The sequence below is a fragment of the Motacilla alba genome, chromosome 6 (genome assembly GCF_015832195.1).
Source record: "Motacilla alba alba isolate MOTALB_02 chromosome 6, Motacilla_alba_V1.0_pri, whole genome shotgun sequence".
Lineage (NCBI taxonomy): Eukaryota > Metazoa > Chordata > Aves > Passeriformes > Motacillidae > Motacilla > Motacilla alba.
In genome coordinates this window covers 9167896-9187392 of record NC_052021.1, presented here as the reverse complement: position 1 = coordinate 9187392, position 19497 = coordinate 9167896, and the positions used below count along the sequence as shown (strand labels likewise).

Genomic DNA, 19497 nt, shown 5'->3' with positions numbered 1-19497 from the left:
GTCACTAACTGATATTTTGTTGCCTCCTACATTCCCATGAGGAAATCTTAATTTGATTTTTTTTTTTCAAGTTTCATTTTATCAGCTTAATTTGCTAGCTAGTACATGAATTCTGTCATGACGTTCAGGGACACATCCATCCGGACCTCATTAGTAACATCAGTTTTAATTCTCTGTGGATTTCCTTCTCCGGTTGCAGTTGATGTTGCTGTCCTTTGTAGCACTGCTCACAATCCTCAATGGCCACACATCCTGGTTCCAGTGCACCAACAAATTTGTTAATCTGATATTGCTGGGCTTTAATGGTTTGAAACGACTATAGAAGTGCTTAGTTACCAGCCACTTTCTAAAAAGTAGAAGCAAGTACTTGGGAAATACAAAGGTGAAAGCAAAACTCTTGTAAATTAAAACTCAAAAGGTATTGTTACGGGCTACAGCATCTCCATGTGACAGCCACATGCAAATCCAATAATCAAAACTAAGAGGACAAAGGAAGATAAAGTGTTGGTCACATACTTGCCCTTTTTAAAAGATGAAGGAAGCAAAGCAGCAAAATAAGCAACAGAAATGGTTGCTCCCTGATTGCTGGAAGAGGAATAGAATAGGACAATGACAGTTGCACCAATGAGCTTGTTATAAGAACCAATTTCTTGATGGGTTCCTATGTTTTTCTTTCCCCAACAGGCACAATGTGGACACAGTTTGGTGGCTTTCCTTAAGGGCTGCTGCCATAAAGACAGACAGAAATTCAATAATAATGTGAAACAGAGAGATCTTAAAAGGAAGCAAAAAAAAAATTTAGGAAGAAGGAAAGATTGGTATTCAATCTGGTCATCCTACAGGGCTGTGAGAGATCTCAGATATTTGAGAGAGACAGCACCCTTTTATTCCTTATACAACAATGGGAACTTGCTTTGATCAAAGGAAGGAACCTAGGCTTTCCTTGTGGATTTTAAAGTGAGGCTGTATCCTTACTGCAAATGCCTTTGTTTTGTTTTGTTTTGTTTTGTTTTTTCTCCCAAAACATGTTGGCACATTGTAAAATTTTCAGTGGAAAACAGTACAGGTGGTTACTTTCTCAGCAGAGCTTGCTGGGAATATATTGCATAGCAGAATAAAGTTCTGACCTTGATGATTATAACAAGGTGAAAGCTACTTTGTGCTTTCCCACTAGTGTTTCACCACAGGTTTTTCCAGTAGACTTACAGGCTGATCAGCCAGGGAAAAAAGCTGAACAGAAAACCACTGAGAATTTAGCCGTAGGTGAATGACTACTGTTGGTTCATCGAGTAAAACGAGTCATACCAGAGGTTCTGGCCTTGCAGGGACGATGCTGCCTCTCACATGATTGCAACAGATGGGTGTGCAGGCCAGAGAGAAGGTGGAGTAACACAACTTTTTGTCTGGGCCTGATCCAGTAATGCCATGATCCAGGGAACTTTTATTTTTTAAATCATGGAGAACTGGCCCTTTGCTGCACTGATAGAAGCATTCCTTTGGTCTGTCCAGCAGTGTTTGTTTTAACCTTTTGGTTACTAAACTTAATGCCTTGGCTTGACCTCCACATACGAGGAGGCAGCTACTGAAAATTATGATCCAAAGCTATATAAAGATGCCCTGTTTGAGTGCTTTCAGTCCTTCTTCTCAGGGTTCAGTGTCAGAAATTAGCAGTGCAATATCCATTGGAAATACCTTACTAAGAAAAGTGTAATATTTATTGACGGAAATTATACTTTGCTGTACACTGGGTTGCAGATCTCTCCTCTTTCCCTGCCTTTGTGCTTCCTACTTTATGGTTTTCGTGGCAAGGTTTTGGTAGCAGAAGTGGCTTCTGTGAGAGGCTGTCAGATGCTTCTCTTGTGTCCAATACAGCCAATGCCAGCTGGCTGTAATATGGACCCAGCACGGGCCAAGGCCAAGCCCAGCAGTGATGGTGGTAACACCTCTGGGATAACAGATATAAGAAAGAGAAGAAGAAAACTGCCCAACTGCAGCTGGAGAGAGGAATATGTGAGAGGGAGAAGGAGATAGAGGAAACTGGGAGCAAAGTTAAGCCTGGGAAGAGCGAGGATGTGGGGAAGGTGTTTCAAGATTTTAGTTTTATTTCTTATTATTCTACTCTGACTTGGCTGGTAATAAATTTAACTAATCTTCGCAAGTCAATTCCGTTTTGCCTGTGACAGTAATTGGTGAGTGATCTTTCCCTGCTCTTTTCTTGACCCATGAGCCTTTTGTTATATTTTCTCTCTCCTGCCTAGCTGAGGAGGGCAGTGACAAGCGGCTTTGGTGGACACGTGGCATCCAGCTTGGATCAACCCACCATGTCTGCCCAGTGCAGGCACTGCAGCTCTCAGTACAACCCTGCTGTTCTTGCCCAGTCCTGTGCTGCTCCTGGGGCTGGTGCTGCTGCCCTTCCTCCAGCATGTTACTGGTGATACTAAAGCCCTAGTAACTATTTTAGAAGTTAACTAAGTATGGTAATTAGCTACTTCATGTGTCTTTTTACCCTCCCCTCACCTTTGCTGAGCAAATAGCAAGGGGGAATACTCTCCCCAGTGAATTGAAATGGCAAGGGCCTGTGTGCTCTCACCCGTGTGTGCCTGTAACATTTGAAGGACAGCAACAGGAGCACGGTGACTTTTGGCAAAGAAAGAGCAAAAAGCACCAAAATGTTTAGCATTTTAAGTGGTGCTAACTGGGACGTGAAAGCACTGCAGCAGCTGTGAGTGCAGCAGGACACCCTCTTCACCCTGGTCCCTTCCCACCTGGACAAGAGGCAAGGAAGGAAGCACTACAGGGAGTTGAGAACTTGAAAGGCAAATGGTGACTAGGCTGAGAGGCAAAGGAGAAGGAGTGGAATGTGAGGCTTTGAGTTGTGAGGAGAGCATTTTAGGCATGAGGAGCAATGGGGAGAGCTTTCCTATGAGCTACTTGGGTTTGCTTCTTGGGTAGTGCTTCACAGGGAAAAAGGGCAATGGATTATGAGCTTATTCCCTTTTTGTGGGAAAAGGACTGCAGTAAGGGTGCATTATGGTGCTACTCATGTATTTGATATAAAGGATACCTACTGCTATGGTCCCTTTAAAACCTGTAGCCTCAGTCATGCTGCTATTACTCTCAAATGCTATGTTTTGTCCATGAAGCAGCACTGAGGAACCTTCCTGACAGCCTTCTGGAAGGATGTGACTGTCTTCATCTGCCCCAAGAGTATCCGCTGCATGGGAAACCTTCTGTTTTCCTACTGCATTGTCTCCCTTGTCTTTTGGAAGAAACTGATACAGTTTAAAATGTTTTAATGTTTTTGAAAGGCTCTGTACTAGGCTGCAGCTCATTTGGAAAATTCTGAGTTGTTCGCCCCGCACAGGTCCTGGCACAGAACCTCAAGAGGAGAACTGAGAGGGATCCAGAGTGCGTTAAGATGCAATGTCTCCAAATAACTGTTCTGTCCCTTTTATGTGTTCCTTCCAATTATGTTTTTATCTCTTTTAAATCCACCTTTGATGCATTTGAGCTGTGCTTTTCAGGGCTGTCTGACTTTATTATAAGCAGCAAAGATGACAGTTTCTTTTGGGGGGTTTGGGGAGTAGGCACTAATGGGAAGCTGTAGGATTCACTTTGGCTTTCCCAGTAAACTTTTAAGGTGGACAAACTACAGTTTGAAAATGGCTGCATTATCTCCCACTGTTGTTCCCATGAAGACAAATGCCAAATTGGAGTGTTTCATGGGCTGCTTTTTTCGTGAAAGGATTTGTGTGGTTGGTTTTGGGGAATTTTTTGTCTGAATGGAGATGGCAACCATCAGTAATATAATTTCACAAAAAGCATAAAATGCCTGTTGAATTCCACCCTCTGAGAATGAAACATACCTACTGCCAAACGCAGATGGGATTTGGCTTTTATTTGCTCTGCCATGGTACTTGCATATTTGAGGTGAGCCAGATGCAAATGGGAAATAGCAAAGCTTAATATGTTAACTGCCAAGCTTATTAAGATACAGGGTGTCAAATTTTCAAAGTACCTCAAGTATGTTGGGGCAGTAAAACTGGCACATCTCTGCTGTTCTTGAGCACAACGAGGTTTGTTTTGCCATCATCATCCTAGTAAAAGGCTTCACTTACAGGCTTCTGCTGGTACCCAGGATAGGATAGGCAGCACATAAATGAGTTTAATTTATCCTCTGTTAGTCATGGGAAATTGCCTCATGCCCGTGAATCTGCAGTGGTTTGGGTTACTCTGTGTGGGGTTTCTACAAAGACTGGAAATACAGCTATTAATATGAAGCTAGCCCAGGGGTATAAGGTGTGTAAGAACTTTCAAATACATCAAATTACTATCGTTAGACTGCAAAATTCTCAACATTACTGTATTAGTGACTTAGGTAGCCCAGGCTTTACATCGGAAATAGAGCTAATTTAATTTCAACTCTTCCAGCTTCACATCAAAATAGAAACTATTTCCTAATAGTTTCTTGGTGTTACTTCCTTACTCTGGCCATATTCTTCACTTTTTCTGGTTCTCAGGACAAACTTTTATGTTGTAAAGGACTTTTCAGACCCTCAGTGTTTTGAGCTTTCACAGTTGTGTTTTCCTCTTTGTCTAACAGATCAGTCACCAAATAAGACTATGCAAACTCAAACAGGTTTAGCTATCCATTTTACTCTTAGAGTTTAAATGAGCTATTTAGTGGCTCTGATCAAGAACACTCTCAAGAGAACAATCTTCTCAGTTTTTGTAGCCAAATTACGGATTTTGAAGTCTATCCCCTCTTTTTCAGTGGCTCTTCAGTAACTGAGTCAGGTGGTGAGATACAGATGAGCTTGTTAGCCTAGTCTGAAACACAACACAAACCTCAACTACATTCCAAATGGAACTTGTATTTCTCATTGCAAGGCCCTGTTGGTTTTATCTCCCCTTTCTCCAGCAGTGCCAGCTGTATACTGAATTGAGAGAGCACATTCACAGCATGTTTGTGCTTCAGAAGTAATGCCTGAAAGCTCCAACACATAAGTAGAGATGAGGCAAAGACCAGATTTACCCAGATCACTAAACAAAACCATAGTCTTGCATCTTCTTATTGTGAGGCAGTGATTTTACCTTTGGGTAAAGTAAATATTAAATTAAGAAAAAAACCTAGAGGTATTGAGACAACTCTAACCTCTCCTGCGCAGTGAAATCAGCCTCTTAATTAGTTCTGCATTTGGGACTTGTCTTGTAAAGCCTTGTAAAGCCTCAAACGATGGTTTGAGTATGAGCATGTGATGTGAAACCATTTTAGACTCCAAAGTTGTAGAATTTCATTTTACTTTTCTGAGTTCCTCCCTCCTCTGAAAAATGACCAGACTACATGTGTGAGATGTTGTTTAGTGTTTTTCTCGTCATGCATCCCACAAGGATTTTATGAAATACTGCCTACAGAATACAAACTTTTGGATTTGGTGACTGTTTGATGTCCATATGCATTTGCTGCATGACACAATCCTTGTGGAGCGTTTTTGCTCTCTGCAGTGTGTATCATTAATCAAAGCCTCAAAGGTGTGCATAAATCTAACGCATGTGGGTGGATGTAACAGCTTGTGGAAGTGGGAGCATGTGAAAGGCACAGTTTCACAGCCTGCCCCGCGTTCGTTCCGCGGGCCTTCTGTGCAGAGCATGTTTCCTCCCTGGAGCGGATGTGGAGGCCGGGCACCGTGCACCCTCTGTGAGTACCAGCCAAGGCGGCACGGAGCGCAAGGGGCTGCTGTGCCCTGGGCGAGGCACCGCAAACTTTACATGGAGTGCGCGCAGGGCCGCTTCAGCGCCTGCTGCCTTCTCCAGCTCCCGGGCAGGGTTCTGACCCTCCGCGGCTCCAGCCGGGCAGGGGCGGCCGCGCTGCTCCGACGCTCCTCGACGGGCGCCCGGACCCACCTGGGCCTGAGCGCCATCGGGGTGGGGCCGGTCGGGGCTGCCCGCGGCGGGCCCCGCTGGCCCCGCCTTCAGAGCCTCCGCGCGGGCCCGGGCGGAGGCGGCCTCGTGGAGGCGGCGGCTCCCGCCGGGTCGGGCCACCCCGTTACGTCCCGGCTCGGGCCGTCCCGCCGCGGGGACCCGCCCGCCGGCTCCGGGGGCCGGGCCCGGGCCCTGCGGGCCCCGCGCCGCGCCGCAAACTACAACTCCCGCCGGGCGCCGCGCGGCAGGGCGCAGGCGCGGAGGCGGCGCGGGCGGCCGAGCGAGGCGCGCGGCGATTGGCCGCGGCGGCGGGGGGCGGGGCGCGCGCGGTGACGGCAGGAAGGAGTGGGGGCAAATGGCGGAGAGATGGTCCCGGGGCCCGTCCCGAGCGCGGCGATAATCCCGGCGCGGAGGAAGCGGCGCCGGAGGAGGCGGCGCCGGGGGCCCTGACGCCCGCGACACCCCGAGAGGGTCCCGCTGCCGGAGGGGCGGAGGCGTCCCGCAGGCTGAGCGCCTTTCGCAGGCGGCGCTTCGGCGGCCCGAACCCGCGGCCGGAGCCACATCGGCCGGGCCCGCGCCCGGCACCCGCCGCCACCGCTGACGCTGAGGTGGGTGCCGGGTGAGGGGGCGGCGGGGGCCGCGCCGGCCGCGGAGCGGGCCCCGCACCCCGCGGGCAGGAGCCGCCGCCGCGGCCCCCGGCGCTGTCCCGCCCGGAGCGGCGTGCGGGGCCGCCGCCCCCGGCCCGGCGCGAAGTTGCGGGGCGGGAGTTCGCTCGGGGGTGAGGAGCTGGGGGGTGCGGCTCCGCGGGCCGCGCCGCCCGGCCGGGCCGCGGCTGCCCCGGGCACTTGTGTAATGTGGGCCGGTGGTGCGGCGGGGCGGGGGAGGCGGCCGGGCGGGAGGGGAAATGACATCAGGCAGCGGTGGGGTGACCCGGTTCCGCTCGCACACCCCCCACCCCCCCGCCGCAGGGGGAGGGAGGAAAAAAGAAACTGTCACCGTGGGATTTCATCAGCTCCTTCTGCCTCCGTGCATTTAACCTATTTTTCTTTCCTTTGATTATGTAAGAGGAGCGGTGTAGAGAGGAGCCATGAGTAGGGGTGGCTGATGGGCATCCTGGGGAATTACCGCGGTTTTTGTCTCCAGCTGGTCCGCCGAGTTAGAGCTGGGAAATGAGGGAGAACTGTGTTTTGGGTTTTTACACCTATTTACGTTGCTTGCACCGCTCCAAATGGTGCAGCACAATGCAGGCGAGGGAGGCAGGGAGTGGAAACAGAAATTGAGCAAGTGTTTTATTTCCCTCTGAGTGAAAAATCAAGAGAAAATTGTGAGTAAGGAGTAAAAATCCTCTTCTGTTGATGCTCTTGTTTAAGGAGGCACCTCTTTATGTTCTTAAATCTAAGATACAAGTTTATAGCAGAGCGTATTTATGTTTTCCTAATACTCATCTTTTAACCTATGCACTATTAATTTGTGTTTTGATAGTTTGATTTAGAACTTCCAATATTATTCTGAATTTAAAATTCATAAATAAGAAAATGTGGTTTACTTTCTGAAAATTAACTCCTCTTGACTACAGGAGTCTCCTCTTTGGAACTGCAAGCCACAAGCCATAAGTTAAATCTGTCATCTTTGCATAGGCTGGGAATCTGGTATCAAAAATACTTGAGTACTTCTTATAATGCTTATTATAACTAATACTTATCTGAGTCTTGAGGGTTTAGGGGCAGAAAAATGTGCTAGTGGTGAGTGAAATGTTTTTTTCTTTCCTGTAAGTTATTAGAAACTGAGATATTATTACATGTTTTACTTTAGCTTCTACAGCTCAAAAACCTGGCTATTTTGGTCTAAAATGTTTTGGTTGCTGTTACAAGTATTTACAAGCATTAGCAAGATAAAACTGGTAATTTAGATTTAGTTTGCTCTTTGCTTTCTAAACTATGTGTAGCTAGAAAAGAGAAACTTGGAGCTACCTACAGGGGACGAAAAAAAGAAGTTTGGCAGTGGTTTGTGTGGGGAAAAGAGGAGATGGGGTTCAAGAGTGCTGTCTCCTAGGAGAAGGCAGGAGCCCTCTGCAGAGTGGGCTTTTGCAGCAGAGTTCTGCTCAGCAGATAAGCACCTGCTTTCACTTTCCCTCAGCTGCACCACCGGGGAGAAGAGCCATTCCCAAAGTGGGTGTTCCTGTAGCTCTTCTGCATTGCATCACTATCTGCCTGGTAAACTTCTGAAGTTCAAATGTGATCATTTTAGTTCACTTAAAATTTTCTCCATGGATTTTATCCCCATTAATTGCTTGGTTCCTATGGTAAGTGAAGGTTGGCCTGGTCTAATGGAGGGAGACTATGATTACTGAGACAGTCTTGCTAGAATGAAGTGATAGAGGGACATTTCTGGAAAGTAGCCTGGCAGTTTTGGTGGATGCAAAACTGACACTTCAGGTTGAGAAACTGTGAGTGTTGAGATGAAAACTAAAATAGGAATGACAGTGTGTTACGTATTCGGGGAGCAATAATAAAAGCAGATGTATTGAACAAATAGATCATGATAAGGCCAATAAAAATTATTTTAACTGCCATTTTCATATGCTCTATATGAAGTTAATTAACATTTCAAAAGTTAGTTTTCTTTGATTCTGTAGCTTAACTGCCTTTTCTAGCAGACTTTTTCCTAGTATGGAGAGGAATTTCAGAGAGAAAGATGGACTTGATTAGATTCAGGCTGACTATAAAGAATTGCCATTTCCTATCCATGTTTAGGCCAAAAAGAGAGAAATAGTGGTTCACAAAACCATATACCCAGATATGAGGGTTTGTGGTTTGTGTTGTCATTTGCCCAGTAGTTGAACTATATGTTTTTTGGTAAAAATCCCCCAGGTGGTCTATTTTCCTTCTTGAGATAAACAAAAGTAGAACAACAACACATGCGAGGAGCTCTTAAATGTGTTCCTGTTTGAGCTGTTACTTTTACACTTGCGTTCTTCTGAGCAAGCTGTGGAGTGGCTGTGCTTGTAGGAGCCAGCGAGCAGTAACGGCTCACGCCGGCTGCTGAAGGTGTCCTCCGTGTTCTCAGAATGCATTGAGCAGTGTCTCTGTTCTGTCCCCTGATGAATCAGGTTTACTTGTGGGGGATTGTTGTGCACCAGTCCTGACCACATCATGTTACCAAGTAAAACACTCGTTAAGTGAGTCTGAGTGTGAGAGATGAGCATGGAATGGAGTTGTCATCATTGTGATTAATTAGTACCTAAAATACATCTACAGCAATGTGAAATATTCTGACAGTTTTTGTATTTAACTGGCAAGAGATTTCTTTATGCCATGCTGTGCTGTTGGACTCTAGGAGAGAGCTGCGTGTTCAGATGTCATGAAAGTACTGCTGAGTTGTTTTATCAAAGTGCCTTCTATACTTGAAAGTATAAAATTAGAGCAGAGCAATACCATTCTTAGAAGATTTTTCTTAAGGATTCATTGTTTATAAATGGTTTATAAATGTGCAGGTAACTGAATTTTGATTTATTTTAGTGGGTGCTTAGTGCAGAACCTTTGTCCTAATGACAGTCACCTGTGAATGAGTGAGTCTAGAAAGAAGCGGGTGATGGATCTCTTGGTTGTGTGCAATGTACGTGCCTGGTGCTTGTAGGCCCAATAAAGGGTGAAAGTAACAATCATTTGTACTAGAGAGGTGATGAATTGATGTTTCTTCTTTCTTTCGCAACAGAGAATATGAAACAGGAGCCAAAATGACATCCCGATTTGGAAAGACCTACAGCCGGAAAGGGGGAAATGGCAGTTCCAAGTTTGATGAAGTGTTTTCCAACAAACGGACCACCCTTAGTACAAAATGGGGAGAAACCACCTTCATGGCCAAATTAGGACAGAAGAGGCCCAGTGTCAAACCAGATATTTCTGAAGTTCCTAAGAAACCCAAAGTTGAAGATGAGGTAACAGAGGATCCATTTGGATTTGACAGTGATGAAGAATCTCTTCCTGTGTCTTCAAAGAATGTGTCACAGGCTAAAAGCTCCTCTCAGCTGGAACCTGGTGAAGCTGCTCAGTCTGAGGACTTCACTCCTCTACTTGAAGCAAACAGCAGAATTAATCAGCCAGACAGTGGAGAAAATGTTGCCTCCAGCAAGTGCATACCTTTTGACAATACTGTTCCTCTCCTGAAAGAAAAGAGCACAAGCAAAAGTGTGGAAGATGGAGAATGCAAGAGCAGCAGTGCTAAACTTGTAACTGCAGGTATGTTTGCTCAACTGTCCATATACTTCTGTTTTCCTCTGATTTTTGCTGACCTCCCTTTAGACTTTGTGTTTTCAAGGGATTGTTAAATATTCTGATAAAACTGGGGGGCAGTTCTTAATTGTAGAGGATACTATGTTTAACCAAAAGCACTAAAGAGCATGCTGTGTTTTGCACACTGCTCTGAGGTCTTTGGCCTGTAATCCGTGTGTCTGCAGATCGAGGTACAGTGCTTTAGCTTCAGGGCAGTATGTTAGTCCACTTAGTTCAGTTATTCCATAAAATGGAATAATAACGTTCCTTTTCTAAAATTGCTGAGTGCTTTTGTGATTTTTAAACATGTATTTTGAACAGTGATGAGTTAGTGGTAGTAGAATTTAGTGTGGGTATGTGTTTGCAGCTGCGAGGGTCCAGATACAGCTAAGGCTGTGCTTTGTTTCATTATTTGGGTGGGAAAAGTAGTTTTCTGAACTTCAGCTGCACAAACCTTTTCTGTTCGTAATTAGCACAACTATATCAGTATGTACATAAACTTCAGACCTGTGAAACTACATTCTGTCAGACTTCCTTTTAGAGGTGCTTTTGGGCTCTGGAGTAAGATAGCTTAATACTTTTCAGAGGGGAGTTCACAGAGCCCATGGAGCTGGCAGCACTGTAATTTTCTTCAAGTCGTTCTTGGAGAAGATCAGATATTGTTACATCTCATGAGAGGTTTTTGTATAATGGGCTGATTAAACTACGGCTTCTATAATTGGGTAGAAGATCACATTAGATGAACCTAGATGAAGATGACACCTACTGACTTGCTCTGGGTTATCAAAATCAATTTTAATGAGAAGAACTTACATAACTTTCATTTCTCAAATATAGTTAACCCAGGGATTTGAGTGGACTTGTTCAGTTGCTAATGCAGTGAACAAGAAGATACCCAGTAGTAGATAGTCACAGTTCAGTTATTTTTTATATATATCTTAGGGATCTAATTCAAGAAAACCCAGGAAATGCTGATTTGAGCTATAGTTTGAACTACTTTTGTAGGATGTGTAATTGTCTTTTGATCTTGCTCTTTATTTTTGCTGCTAAAATATTTCTTGCTTTCATATGATTTTCAGCAGCTGTCTTTAACTATGATTCATCCTCAGACTGGAAATAAAAATTATGAGATTTTAAAGTTTGAATATAGTTTTCATAAGAAATGGAGTAAGTTCATCCCCCAATATTTCTAAGGGGAAGAAATAGTGAGTTTCCTTGGTTTTAATGAGAGATTGTAGTAGAACAGGTTTTACAGTGAAATGGTTTCCTTGTAGACAACCTCTGTCAGAACAGTATTTTTAAGATTGGAAAAGAAAGTGAGAGTGAGAGAGTGGGTAGAAAATGTGATGGAGCTCTGAAAATTCATAACCTGTGAAAGGCCAAGAGGAACAGACTTGAGCAGTTTCATTGGTGCTTCCTGATTCCAGTCCTGTGGAAAATTATAATATACAATCTTTAGCACAGAAAAACTTGCTTATTTAAATTCTGGAATTCCTTGCTAGATAATACTATGTATAACATAAATGTACAGCTCTGAACAGGAGGAAGCTGAGGAATCTTGGTGGATAAGTCCTTCCAGCTTTTGAGTGTGGTGGTGGTCTGAATGCAGAGGGGGAGGTTACTTAAACAACGTTTTTCTGAAGGAGTTCTGTTCTGCAAGATTTTCTGAAATATTTGTTACTGATTCTGGCAGTTCAGCCAGAAGTAGTGAAGGAGAAGGTGTATCTTGATCTGATGGTTCTGCTCTTTGAGTCTATTACATTCTGTTGATACCCAGTCAAATGAAGATAAAAACACTTTTCACATCTTTCTTCAGAAATAAAATTCAGCTGTGAATGAATCTTTGCAGAGCATCCTAGGAGAGGCTTTGGTTTCCTTACCCTTATTTAAAGACTGCAGTCTTGGTGGTAGTGTTTCTTTTTGTCAGTTAGTGTAAGTTAAACTTGGATTGTTTAAGCTGCTGTTACGCTTGTGTGTAAACTGATCCAAAATAAATAGAAGTTGTCTTGAAGGACGTTGCTCAGCACATGAGCAATTAGAGATAGGGGTGTATAGTCAGCCAGTGTAAATGTAGGCGCTTCAAAGGCTTCTTTGTTGTAGTGACTGCTCAGTAAACTTTAATGGGGAGGCTCTTTCAAAACTACAGAGAGTTAATGTGATTGATTTGGGATAGGCTTCTGGAGGATTGAAGGGACTTGGGAGGAGTGTAGTAGTGTATGTACCTCAACTGCTTACATGTCCTTGCCCTCCCCATAATAATTTTCCCCTTCCTGGTGGCTCTTGAGCTCCACCAGCTTCAACCAGATTTGTCCAAAGGGCTTAGAGGTCCTTGAGACAACAAGCTTGAGTATTTCTGATGAGGAAAGGAAGAGGGCTGGGAGGGAAAGCAGGCAGGTAGAAGAACATGAATATTCCCAGTGTAAGGAAGACTGCAGTGTGAGCTCAACCTTAACCCGCATACAGCACTGTATCTCTGGGTGTGGGAAACTAGCCTGTGTTAGTATTGATGTTGAAGAAAGTGCTTTTATTTGTTTTAAAGTGCAATTTACTAGTCCTTCTCCTCATACTGCCTAGACAGTGCATGAATAAAGGTCTCAGGACTCACAGAGAGCATGAGCCATGGTTGTGTCTTAATTCCTAATGTAGGTGAAGATAATGCTAAGAGTTAGACTGAGTTGAAAAATGTGGCTTACCATGGCTATGCACAAACTGAGAGATACAGTTAATTGTGCTCCAATTGTATTATCCTGCCTCAGTGGCCATTTCTCTGGACATTAAAATGAAGGTGATGCAATGTCTGTTAATTTTAGCTAATGTTTGGTATTGAAAAGCAGTTGATTTGGAGATTAGTTTTAGCAGTTGTGCAGCCATGTAACACAGTTGAGGATCTGTATCTTTTATTTAAAATGGTAGAACTTGCTGGTCTTTTTTTTTTTTAATAGCCTTCAGCTAGTGCTTGTAACAATCTCATTTTAAGGGCTTTGAGAAGCTCTTAATGTGGAAAGCTTCTCATAATCTTACCCTAATGTTGCTTGATCAAGACTTAATACTGTCTGAAGAGTGTCTATGAGTAATCCTGTATGTAGCAGGTAATTTGCAGATAGGGGTTTAGGTAAATTTGAAACAATGAAAGACTGTTCAGTTTTAATAGTTACTGTTAGGTCATCTTTGTGAAGGTAGGGAGAACTTAGTAGCTGGGAAGTAAGTTGTGTCATTGGAAAAATATCACACTGGTAATTCATATAAAGCAAAAATGCAGCTACTTAGAAAATGAGGTTTATTTGAGACAGTATTACAGTACGGTAAGGTAGAAACCTTCAGAACAATATTTGGATTTTTGAAACAGTCTGGTGGGATCTCTTTTTTTAGCTGTTAAACTTGTTCTGTAAGGCATAAACCCAAATAGTATTTCACACAGGCTTTGGTATAAAAACATGACCTTGCAGAGCAAAGTTTATAAGCTTGCTCTTTTAGAATATTTGTTAGCTTGTAGGTTCAATTAATGTAGTACAGTTTTTTGGATGAAAATTAATGTGAAAGTTTGATGAATTTTAGGAGTTGGTATGGCATTTCATAGTTATATTAGTGTATCAGTATGTTTTACTTTGGACAGCTGGTTTGCCTGCTCTGGGTATTTCAGTTCATGGAAATACTTCTGGCATTGTAGTGTGAGTTTGCCTTTTGACTCTGGATGCTGTGATGATCTGCTGGCTTCTGTTTGTGCACAGTGCAGAGCTCTGTAACTCAGGCCTTCAGAGGGTCTTTCCAAGGAGTTGATACTCTCCATCAGAGAAGGCGCTTGGGTTGAGAGATGTTTCTCATCTCTGCATACTTCATGTTCTGGTTTATGCACTATGAGAGTCTATTCCTTTCCTGCATTAATTCTAACTGAAAAAATTAGGTATTTAATCATGCATTAGTGGAGAAGTATTTTAATTGGGCATGGATTAAGTCTGGCTTGTTTTAGGGTCTATGAATTTATTTATTGAAAATGTGTTTTGCTTGCTCTGGAGAAATAGAATGGCTTAAAATATCTTTCCAGACTACAGAACGGTGTAGGAATTGTCACTTTCTGCTGTGTTGTAAGGTTAAGTATAGATTTTGTGGTTATTGTGTTGGCAGTGACCTTTGAGGAGGCTCTTTATGATTAAAAGAACAAATTATTTTCTTTCCCCTTAACATTTAGAGCAATAATGAAAACAGCTATTCCTCATCTTGTTATTTGTTCCTGTGTACTGGTATTCAAAGAGGTTTTGCTCTGGCAGTAGTTTTGCTCTTGGTGCTATAAGAAAGCATTTGTCTGTGGACTGCTGTTTGATTCTTTTGTTTTTCTAGGTAGTTCTTAATGACCTCATTTTTCACTTGGGGCCAGTGCACTTACAGGTAGCAAATCAAAATGGCAAGTGTAGTTCTTAAGAACGTGTGCTTCTGCAGTGCAGGAGCAAAGGGATGTGGCTGTGCTCAGCTGTGTCTTGGCCCAGGATGCAGAATCTAGCTGTGGCTGGTTGCTGGAAAAGCACAGAGTAAATTGCAGAAAATGGATGCCCTTGAGGAAGGAGATGGTTTAAGTCGTCAAGTCTGTTCCTGACATACTATCCTGGTAGTACCTTGGTGACTCTGCAAAGCCTCTGCATCCTGCTTATGTGGGTGGGGAGCCCTATCTTTAGATTTAAGTTTCAACTTCCCAAGTGCAGGTTTGTTACATAATTGCATTTGACCACCAGATTGGTCAGGGTATTCCATTCAAATTGTTTTTAAACTTCTGTTTCGTGTTTAACCCTGACATGGACACTGAAAATAGTAGTTCAGCCAGAGGAATAGCTTACTTCCTCTGCAGAGTTTTTGAGAGTAATATTTACTTTGTGAGAAAGCATTTCAGTTCAGTCATTTTCCATCCAAAAATGGAGCAGAGCTGGGGGAACCTGAATGAGGCCTGAGCATTTGGCAGTCTTAGTTGACAGCTGGCAGCAGCCATGATTAAAAACAACTGCAGCTGTGCTCTGGTTGGGTCAAAGCATTAAGAAACTGATAGCAGAGAAGGGGAAAGGTCTGCTGGAAAATATGTGTGCTCAGAGAATTTCAGTGTTTTGAGGTTTGTTTGGATGGTAGGAGTTATGATGGGTATGTGGATAGCTGGGGTTTATCCACAGGTCCTCTCTCCTTTTATTGCTTTTTGGTAAGTTTTCCCCTTTTGAAGATATCCCCTTTCCCCTTACACACAGAGTTTTGTTGCTGTAGCAGTAGCCTGTGTTGAAACTGGTGTCATTATTGTTCTCTCTTTTTTTTTTTTTTTCCCCTCTGCTGCTTCTTTAGTGGTGGCCTGTTGGTTTTTTTCCTGGGGTGTTTTTCAGAAGTCTGAAATGGTTGAAATTCTGTTTAAATCTCAGTGTTTATACTTGTTTGCTAAAATGGCAATACAGAAGAATACCCTAATGTTTAGGAGAGAATCTGATTTCTGCAACATATTTTTCCTAATGACAGGGCAGTTCATACTATGTATGTCCATGCACAGAGTCCATGGAACTTTCTTCCCTTAATCTCTTCATTCCCCTTTCCTATACAACAGCAAATTTTGCAATCCATTCTTTTAAAATCATTCTTTCTTCATGGCCTTGTACAATGAACAGTTTTTAAAAAAACATACTTTTAACTGCTTCTTAGTTTTAATGGTGAAAAGGTGGAAATAACTTTACATTGAAAACAGTTGGCCAGAGCTTGTGGAAGCAGAAAATCCCTGTTAAGGTGCGTACCTCTCAAGTGGGCCAAAGCATGCAGGCAAGCAGAAACCAGTAGGTAAGGAAGCTAGTTCAGACTCAAACTGCTGCGGTCTTATTAACTGGATGGAAAATGTTCTTCAGTTTCAAACTTAGTTCATCTTTTCATTTAAGAAACTGCTGCTGTATTTATTTAAAAAAAATTCAGCATATTCATGAGTACTGTCTCAATTCAGACTGACTTAGACTAAGTATACATTTGCTCTGACAATTGTTAATGTTGCTGTGTTATAGTGTGCTTTATTTTTTTCCCCATAGCAGCTCACCCTAGAAAAGGTGGTGAATTTCTGGCATATGTGAGCCCCTCATGTTGCCCATGACACTTAGTAGTTGTTTATTTCTGCCTTGCTCTTGCTGCTCTGAGCAACAGATGCCCTTCTGAGTTTGGAGGGAGGAGGAATGTGTCTCTTTCATTGGGCTTTCGGTGAGAGGTGAGCACATGTCAGGGTCTGACAACTCTTGGACTACCAAGTGTAGCAGCTCTTCTGTGTTTTTCCCCCTGAAGGTTTGCTGGGAAGGCAGTTGTGCTGAGCTCACTGTGCCCGCTTTGGCCAGGTGTGCGTGTACAGATTGATTTGAAGGTGGTATTGAGAGATACAGTGGTGTCAGGTGCAGTGAAAGATGAGAGAGAGAGCAGAATACCTAGTGATTGCTGGCCAAAGAACTAGAAGAGGGGGTAAGACAGCTGTTACTTTAAAAGCCATCTTGTCATACCTTTAAAAATATTGCCTGAGTTAAAGGCAAGGGATTAGTTCAGTGAATATTTTCTGCACAAGAGAGAAGGTGACCATGTCAGCCTGCACCCCTGTAAAATTCCACTTCCATTAAAAATTACAAGGACATTTTAGAAAGTTGTACACTTGTACACTGGCTGCCAAGTGTACCAGCTTGACACAACTTCTTGGAATGCCTCCTGGTAGCGCATCTTCCCAGTGGAAGAAAGTATATGAGGAATTACTTGCATGGCTGAAACAGGCGTGCAAGGTTGGAAGGAGCAACACTGTGGGTAGGGTTCAGCCTTTCCCGGGCTGGAGCCAAGGCAGTGGGGGATGTTGTGCCAGCAGCATGTTCTGAAAGGCTCAGGGAAAGAAAATAATGGTCTATTGGAGATGCTGAACAGTATGTTACCAGACTGACAGATGCATCCAGGTGATCTGAGAGCAGAAGAGGTGTCTGAGGTGTCTTCTGTCTCATGTTTAAAAGAATAGCTAACTGAAATGGAGTCGTAGTGTCATTAGTTAAGACTATGTAAGAAACAAATTAATTTTTTAATATAAATTGCCTTAGAATTTTGATATTCAGGAATATTCAGAAAAGGAAACAAGACAATCAAATTATTCTTAAGGAAAAGAGTGCTGTCATGGCAGTAAATTAAGTCTCACCACTTTAGGGTTTTCTGTGACTTCTTTCCTGCAAAATAAGGTGCCGCTTAAAACATCTGCAAAGAGTCAAACAGTGTCTGCCTCATCTGCATACAGACTTGTTGGGAATTCAGTTACTTAAGAATTTGTAATCATAGCTGTGGATGTGGTTCTATAATTTTAGCTATTTTAGAGATTGTCAACCATGAAACTGGTCTTGGGAGTCACATCTTCCTGTCTTCTGTTCATACCTGCTAGCAGCCACTGCTTTTCAAGATCTCATAGGCATTAATGGACACTTAATTCAAATAAATTTTGCCTGTTTCATAAATTGTGTATTTTGTTTCTATGGGCTTTTTTTTCCTTAGTTTTCCAATTGTTCAGTCATAGACAGAAAATGGATCAAGGGAGTTTAGTCTGCAGCCTTTTCTCCCTACCAATCAAAACATTTCATTTCCAATGCATAATGAAATTTGTGCTCTAATTTGGAAAGAAGCATGGCTTCTCTGCAGTTCCTGGTTTTCTGACCAAACCAGAGATAACACTCTGTGTGTCTCAGTTGGGCTCTCTTCCTGGCAGTGAGGGGTGTGATGTAAGCACCTTTGCTTTAGCTGGTCAGCTGCAAGTTGCAGAGTGAAGTGATCTAGCTTTGTGTTTGAGAACATTGGTGAGGGTGTAATGGAGGCATAATCAATGTTTCCAAGTGCTCAGGGACATCAGGCAGAGCTGTATCTCATAATGAGCTTAACAAACTGTTCCCTCCATCCTGTGTCAGGGTCTGTTCCTGAGCTGTAGCCTGTTAATTGTATGGGCCCTCAGTAGCTGGAGGGCTCTCAGGGCCCTGCATATAATTCTTGATGTTTCGTTTTCTTGCCACCATGTCTTGGTGTCTATTGGAAGAGAAATCAAGAATGTAATACTGGCATCATGCCACCTGCCTGCTCTCAAGATTTCATTGCTTCTGACTACCTTTAATATTTGCAGGGAATTATGGCTAATACTAAAAGGAAAGAAACATAGTGTGTTTGCTGATTTGCTTGTCGTGAATGGTAAGCATGTTTCTCTCATTATTAATGTGAAGATTTGTACAGCTACTTAGCACTGAAGTAGGAAAAGGTTTCATGCTGCAAAGGCTATAGAAGGCCATATGCTTTTTGTTTGTAGCAGGGAGGATGCTTTGCTTGGCTTTAATTAACAGGAAAAACTAACCCAAAGTTCAAGTTAGTAGGGCTAACATGGAACACTGGCAACTTGTCCATGAGTACATAGCAAAAAGTAAGCATTTATTTCACATATGTGATAATACCTAGAGTAATACTGATTGTCCTTTTGTGTTCAGTTTTCTTCTAACATTTGTGCTGTTCGACTGGATTTGATCAAACTTGGTGTGGTAAAGAGAGATCTGAAAGACTCAGTGCTGTCTCAGGTGCCATCTGTGCTCTTGCCTCCCTGCTGCCTGCCTGGTGGAAAGGCAGACGAGGTTTTAGCTGGGTCCCTAATCCCTGGGGAGGCAGCAGGGAGGGCCGAGCCGGCACATGGAGCTGGCACATGTCGCGCTGCGTGAGCCGCAGCGGGCGCTGTCCCCTGCCCAGCCCCAGGCTGCTGTTGAGGAGGCTGCGGGGGATGATGGTCGAGTTGTGGGGCAGCTTTGCGCTGTGAGCCCTGCATCTGTTCAGGGTTGAAATGTACAGCGGGAGGCCTTGTTCACACAGCCCAAGATCCTGCTCTGTGCTCCGAGTAACATGAAAACAGCAAATAAGGTTCTGCAGCTCTAACACTGAATAGTTAACTAAAACATTTAACGTTTGACTGTAGGCAATTAGTGTTAGACTGTTAATGATGGTTTCCTTTTTACAGAGCTGAAAATGATATTTGCAGACTTGGAGCTCCTGTCACTTAGCCTTGTAAGTTAAATGGAAATGAAAGAAGGTGAAACAGGGACTAGGCTGGAGGATGGATGGACTACGGTTGCTTGGTTTTCTTGTGCAGAAGAGTGTTTGATTTCCTAAAGGATTACTTTACTTTGTTTTGGATTCCATTTTGGTATATGCTATACCTGAAGAATCAGGGTATGAATTGTTAACTCATAGCTTCACTATTTGGTGGAGAGAGTTTTTTGTTTTCTCCAAACTTCAGTGTTTCCTCTGTCAAAATTTTACTGTTACAGGT

General features: G+C 43.3%; 1 protein-coding gene across 6 annotated transcripts in view; it reads left to right on the top strand.

Annotated features, from left to right (window-relative positions):
* The window catches only part of WAPL (WAPL cohesin release factor), a 136586-nt gene that overhangs the window by 65208 nt on the left and 51881 nt on the right, over positions 1–19497 (top strand). For 2 of the 6 annotated variants that reach the window (XM_038141082.1, XM_038141076.1), the window contains exons 1-2: positions 5675–5698; positions 9637–10160. In XM_038141082.1, the coding sequence (XP_037997010.1) occupies positions 9659–10160 (502 nt within the window). In that variant the 5' untranslated portion in view covers positions 5675–5698; positions 9637–9658. Of the gene's footprint in view, positions 1–5674; positions 5699–6391; positions 6531–6840; positions 7247–7362; positions 8225–9636; positions 10161–19497 lie in introns of those variants that run through there. The other 4 variants (XM_038141077.1, XM_038141079.1, XM_038141081.1 and 1 more) reach the window with 4 other exon arrangements.